This window comes from Limulus polyphemus, unplaced genomic scaffold (genome assembly GCF_000517525.1).
Source record: "Limulus polyphemus unplaced genomic scaffold, Limulus_polyphemus-2.1.2 Scaffold793, whole genome shotgun sequence".
Classification (NCBI taxonomy): domain Eukaryota; kingdom Metazoa; phylum Arthropoda; class Merostomata; order Xiphosura; family Limulidae; genus Limulus; species Limulus polyphemus.
Genome location: NW_013666403.1, coordinates 114,705 through 121,498, shown reverse-complemented (window position 1 = coordinate 121,498; position 6,794 = coordinate 114,705). Strand labels below are relative to the sequence as shown.

At 30.9% G+C, this 6,794-nt stretch overlaps 1 protein-coding gene across 2 annotated transcripts in view; it reads right to left on the bottom strand.

The window, feature by feature from the left end:
* LOC106460552 (spectrin alpha chain-like) overlaps positions 1 to 6,794 on the bottom strand; it is a 78,484-nt gene that overhangs the window by 48,401 nt on the left and 23,289 nt on the right. For both annotated transcript variants that reach the window (XM_013920267.2, XM_013920268.2), the window contains exons 10-12: positions 4,707 to 4,880; positions 4,224 to 4,325; positions 898 to 1,035 (exon numbers count right to left, since the gene is read on the bottom strand). In XM_013920267.2, coding sequence (XP_013775721.1) covers positions 898 to 1,035; positions 4,224 to 4,325; positions 4,707 to 4,880 — 414 coding nt within the window. The remainder of the gene's footprint in view (positions 1 to 897; positions 1,036 to 4,223; positions 4,326 to 4,706; positions 4,881 to 6,794) is intronic.

Genomic DNA, 6,794 nt, shown 5'->3' with positions numbered 1-6,794 from the left:
CAACAACTTCGAAGAGCGATCTACTCCAAGTTTTGAAGCAAGAATGGGCGAAAATCCCACAATCTAAAATTGACGAGATGATTGTCACGATGCCCCAAAGGATCAACGAACTCCACGAAGCAAAAGGAAGATCTACTAGATATTAATTAAATTATAAATATATCAATTCATGTGAATATGATTGAAAGTTTTCATTTTTTCTATTTACTTGTGACCACGCTGTGTACATGTGGCTTTTGGAATCACACTATAAAAGAAATCCATCCATTCATAATACTTCACAGCTCTTTAAGCAAAACTCCAACATTAACATACATAATACTTTAATCTATTTTGAATCACAGTTCAAATTAGGAATTTGTACAAAGTTATTTGATTTACTATAATATAAACATTTTACTAATAATACTTGGTAAGCAAGGCTTTTGAGGATTTGTTTGGTCCTTATAACTGTAGGAAGTACATCCACACCAACATGCATCCACACATAGTGCATGTTTACCTTTATAAAATATGAATTTTTGATATTTGTACTGGTTGTTTTAAGGTAGCAGAAACAAAAGAAAGGCCGTTCGGAAACTTTATAACAGCATCTCACTATGTATGCAACATTTTGTTAGACAAAGGTTTTTATAATACAATACTAGGTCTTAAGAGTTAAAATATTTTTTTTTCAACATGTTTCAACAATAACACTTGATAACATGAAACAATTTTCAAAATTGAAAAGGCTTTATCTGTTGTTTTACACTATAGACATTATGCTATGAACTTTTACATTTGCATGTTGTATTATTTGATCTTTCAAAATGTCTTTTTAATGAATGAAATCATATTAAATTAGAATGTAACAATACAAATTATAAAACAGGGTACGATATATTTAAGTCATGTTACCTCTTGTTTAGCCATCCAAGTGTCTGCTTGTTCTGTGTCACGATAAAAAAGCTGAAGATCCATACACTGTTCATAAAGGATTCTTCTTTCTTCCCAAAGTGACTGCAAGCCTTGCTTCTCACTTGTCAATGTTCCCAGCTATTAAAATAGTTTTAATATTGTTAAGTGTCTAGAGTTAATTAGCATTTTTGTTTTGTTCAATAATGTAAAAAAAGATACTGAAACTATAATAGTATTTTATACATATCTTTTGAGTCTATTAACTGGAGTGAAAGGGTTTCTGAAGTTTTATTATTTTAAAAGTATAACATGTATACACTGTGAATTAACTTTAACAGCACACTGTTTTCACCCTGTTCTCCAAATTCAATTACATAATTCCCAATGAAAAAATGGCAGCATTACAAAAAGTATACAAGATAAAAACCAACTCCCATTCCTACCTACATTCAGTTTTTCTCATAAAACACAAAAAACTCCATTCCTTACTCTTAATCCCCCCCTAGGAGGATCTACTCCTAATCTCTGATATTTATATATTCAGTATACAATTCTCATTAGTTGGAAACCCAAGAAATTCATATAAGGGTAGAAATAGAATCTAAAATGAGCAATTCATAGCACAGAGACATCATGTGACACAGAGAAGTAAAGATTGAGAATTTATTCAAATACTTCCTTTTGAAATTAAACTACTAAAACTTGGATAATACAAGTATTTGATTTGATGCTAAGTATACGGATACTGACATACAGCACTGTGCAAAAGTTAGGACAAGAGAATATTTATGGGCCTAATCCTTCCATGCCATTACAGAGTGCTTCACTGACTGCTGTTGACAAATGAATGAGCCAGGGTGAGAATACTTATTATTCTTTAGAATTCCTATATACTTGTACCAAGGGAATGTCATAAGAGTTCTGCTTGAATGAACATACTGATCAAATTTAGGGTCTGAAATAACTGGCATGGTACCCCCATGCAGTGTCTTAACTATATAGAAAGCTAGCATATGGTACCGGTATATGCCAGAAGAAATCAATTTAATAGCACCCCACAGATAAACCTTGATAAAAACACTGTTTAACACCATACATTAAGTTTTGGTGTCATGCCACAGTCCAAAAAACATGGAACTGTCAGTAGAGCAAAGAGTTTGCAAAAATGCTTTATGTGATGCTGGTTGGACTCTCTGACAAATTGCTGCAGACTTGAAATGCTCCCCAAATACTGTTAGATCGTGAGACCAAGACAGGTACATTTGAAAATAGGAAAGGAAGAGGCAGAACACCTAAACTAAATGACACTGATGTTAAGTATCTTTGTTTATACAGCCTTCGGGACAGAAGGAAGACTGCCACTGATCTCAAGCATGAGATAAATGACCATGTACTAATTAACAAAAAAGTGTCCAGATATACAGTATCAAGACGACTCAACAAGAATGGAATATTTGATCATATAACAGCTAAAAAAATACCTTTACTTAAATTTCAAAATATTGTCAAGAGACTGAAATTAACTAAAAAGTACAAAACTGGACTGTTGATGATTGGAAAAGGGTGTTATAGATGGATGAGTCCAAGTTTGAAATATTTGGTTCTATGCATAGGTTGTACATCCAGTGGAAGAAATTTGAAATATACTTATCTCAATGCATAGCACTTACCATGAAGCATGGGGGAGGTAGTGTTATGATTTGAGGGTGTTTTTTTACTGAGATGACATGAGATATTTGCAAAATAGATGGAATAATCGACCAGCGCAAGTACCATCAGATACTGATCCATCATGGTATACCATATTATTGATAAAAGATTCTACTACCAAGAAGATAATGACACCAAACACTCATCCAACCTATGTAGAAATTACTTAACTAAGAAAGAAGCTGCTGGAGTCGTTCAAGTAATGCAATTGCCCCCACAGAGCCCCAATCTCAACCCAATTGAGCAGATCCGGGATTTGATAGATCAAAAAATTAACAAATCAAAGTTACTTCCAAAGAAACTTTATGGGAGAGTATTAGAGACATTTGGAATAAAATCCCAGAGGACACTTTGATTAAATATGTTGCAACAATTCCTGAAAGACTGTCTGCAGTTATTAAAGCAAAAGAGGGACACATAAAATATTAACTGTTTGCTGACCTCAAGCACTTCCACTGAGCTTCTGTTGTACTAAATATGAAGACTAATAAAATTATGATGTTTCATCTGTGATTTACTTTCCATTGTTCTTTGAAAGTAGCCTGAAATCTAATTTTTGACTTTGTCCTAATACTTTTGCACAGTACTGTACGTTGATAATAAAGTTGTTTCAATTTTGAATGTAACCCTGTAAAATGTTTTACAAAGTTACATTCAAAATTAAACAAATTTATTATCAATTTATGTCAATAAAGATTGTATTATTGAATTTTTGTAGTGCATATTGGTGTATAGAAGACATTATTACAAGAAATAAACAACCTTGTAACACCAAAATGTTGTTTTTATTTAAATAGACACTGAATGTTTTGCTTTACATCTCAAATTTGTTTCCTGATTAAACGTTGCCACTATAAGATTTATTAATACTAGAAATAAACTATTTTATAATACCGGGAATAAATGACTTTATAAAACCAAAATGTTTTTATTGAATTAGACACTCAATTTTTTTGCTTTACAGCTTCTTCAGGAGTGTTCATTAAAACACAAACCAAAACTGACATTGTATGTTGAGGATTTAGATACAACTAGTGTTAGAGAAAATAACAGATAAAATAGTTTTATGTAATAAAAACTTTTGATATTCATTTAGGTCATAGAGGTTATGCAGATGAAGTATAAAGACTAAGATGAATAGAAGACTTAACATGAAAATCACTTTTCACTCAGACTAACCCAGTAAAGGCTAAAAAAAAAAAAAAATTACAATTTACTTGAAATGCTTACTAAAAGCTTGCCAAGTTTGATGAAGATAGATTTACTATATTCAAAGTTATAATATGTAAAGTTTTAAGGTTAGTCAAAATGCACGGAATTGAATGAACACTTTCTATAATACTGACCAGTACTTACAAATTCAAAATTACCCTTTATCTTAATTTAATTAACATGTTCCTCATTCATTAAATAACACAAAACTTTTCTGTTAAACAATATTGTTAGACTGTTATATTATCACACACACACTTACTAACATATACGTTAAAGTTTAAACCTTGTGCTATTTCATCCAATATTTTATTCTGTTAACTCTGAGAAAGGGAAATAGCCTCAAATTTTAATTATACTATTAAGTTCACCTTGCACTAGAAATATTTAGCTATTTTTTTTACCTTTTCTCTGACTTCATCAGCTGCATAATGTCCTTGTTCTAATAAGCTCTGTCCAGCTTCTATTGTTCCAAGAAAACTGTCCCCTCGAGCATCAATTTCTCCCTAAAATGAAGATATTTTGAGAAAACAATAAATTTCAAGCTTTTCTTAAATAATATACTTTAATATTAATTCAATAACAGGTTAATTATCATAGTTAAGAATAACTATAAACTACATAATTAGTTTGCATTAAACAAAGAATGAATACTTTATAATTAAAAAATAGTTTTTCAGATAAACAGAAACTGGATAGTATATTCACTCAGAGAATTTGCAAGTTATACAATTATAGGCATTACTAAATATACATATAAATAGACATGTTAATAAGGACTTACACCGTACTACTTATAGAATAATGTCCATGTTCTCAAATGTAGCAGTTTTAATAGTAAATGAATAGTACAAGAACTTAGTTCTATCTTGTATTTATGCATTTACCCTATGCTCTTGATGCCTTTCCAACAGAGCTTCAGCTCCAGCTACATCCTTAGCAAGCTCATCAGCTGAAATTATGCTTTTCATGTCATTAATCCAGGACACAAGATCTCGAAAGTCTGCCAGAAAACGATGGAGATAGTATGACTCATCCAGCCGTTGTCGTCGTTCTTGTGCCTGTCAGATGATTGTAAGGTATTATAGTTAATGTTACTAAGTCTAGAAGCTATAAATCATGTAAAACATTTTAATAAAAAATTTTCAAAGGGCATGGCAACATTCTACAATTAACGTGACATAAATGAAACATACTTAAAATACAATATAATAGAAAATAAACACTACTGATTTTGTGCCAAATGAACGTATGTTATTAGAAAGTACAGTATTTTTTATATATATATATTAATTACTTATCAAAAGTAAAGATAAAAACAATTTTTAATTTAAATTGTAAAGAAGGAAGTTTGTGACAAAATTTATACTTTGAATGATACAAACACATACACATCTATAATAATATAAGGGCATGTCTGTAGGTCTGACAGTGACCTCCATAGCTTCAAGAGGAAAGAACCTAGAAACCTGAAATTTTGCACTCATACTAAGTGGGCCCTAAGAGTGTGCACCTGGTTATTAGTTATCCAAGTGCGTGTGCACATACTCAAGCTAGCAAAAAGCCACATAGAAAAGAAGTGTGACCACCATAGCTCCAAGAAAACCAACAAACCTGAAATTTTGGACCCATACTAAGCAGACCCTGAGGGTGTGCACCCAGGTATTACTGATCTACATGTATGCATGCACATCTTTTTAATGAGGCAAGCTAGCGAAAAATCACATAAAAAAGAAGTGGTTCCTTATATAACAATTTCTAATATACAGAAAAGCCAGTGCATTTTGGTAACAATGCATTCCACAAATGGATTTATGTACTGAAAGTATAAAATGAAATGTATATATATTACAAGATTTAAAAAATATTTGTTGATTTCTTAATTTAGAGACTCAGTTGATTAACCCTATCACCCCGAGTATCCTTTACTGTGCATGACACGGTTTTAGTGTCTTACATTCAAAATTTTATTAAAATAGTTTTGTTTATGTTATACTAATTAGAATAGAATAAAATCTTAGCTAATAATTAATATTTTAATAATATTAAATTCTAATTTTATTAGGCAATATTAAAAAAAAATCTGAATTTCCACTAGTGTGACCCACGACATTTTCTCTTAGCATGTTATCATCCCTATTTTATCCACCATCCCTTGAAAAAGTATTAAATTAAATGTAAATTACTGTCTATAACATGGTTATTGCTCAGACAAACCATATTTTTTATAGTTATTAATTTTGTTTGGTCACAGAGCTATCAAATAGAAAATCAGACCCCTCTTGCCACATCTTTTCTTTCACAATTTATTGACAGTTCTCTCTTACATTTCATTATATATTAACTATAACCAATAAAAAGTCAAGTTTTTCATCTATCAAATGATGTATTGTATAACGGTGTCTTCTGAACAGATAATCGTCATTTTCACTCAAGAGTACCACCATCGTTCCCATGGTAAAGTTAACGACTAGCTTGGATGAATTTGTAAGGGCTGTTGTCGCATAGTTAGAAAGGAAAAAAGATTTGAGAGGTAAGGGAAGTTGTCTAGTTTTGCATGTTATTAGTCTATATTCTTTGGTGCATTATTTAATTAAATAAACATTATAAAGTGTATTACTATTAGTACTATAAAAAATTATGCTTAACTATCCTCGACAAATGAGATCAAGAAAAAAAGGAGATTGGGTAAGTACTTTATTTCTTATTATTCATATTTATTCTTTATTTAAGACTAGATTAGGTAAAATAAATAATAATTATAATTAAAATGGTTTACGAGCCATGCACACGAGCAGCTCATGGGTAATGTAATTTGATAGTGTAAGGTGAACTGTACGTTTCCCAAGTGATTTAAAACTTATAATGGTGCGGATAGTAGTTAGACACAGTTGAAAGGGCAATAAAACAACAGAATTTAATTATAAATAGATGTATACTGTTATGTAGTTTCATGTTACAATTTGAAGTCATTC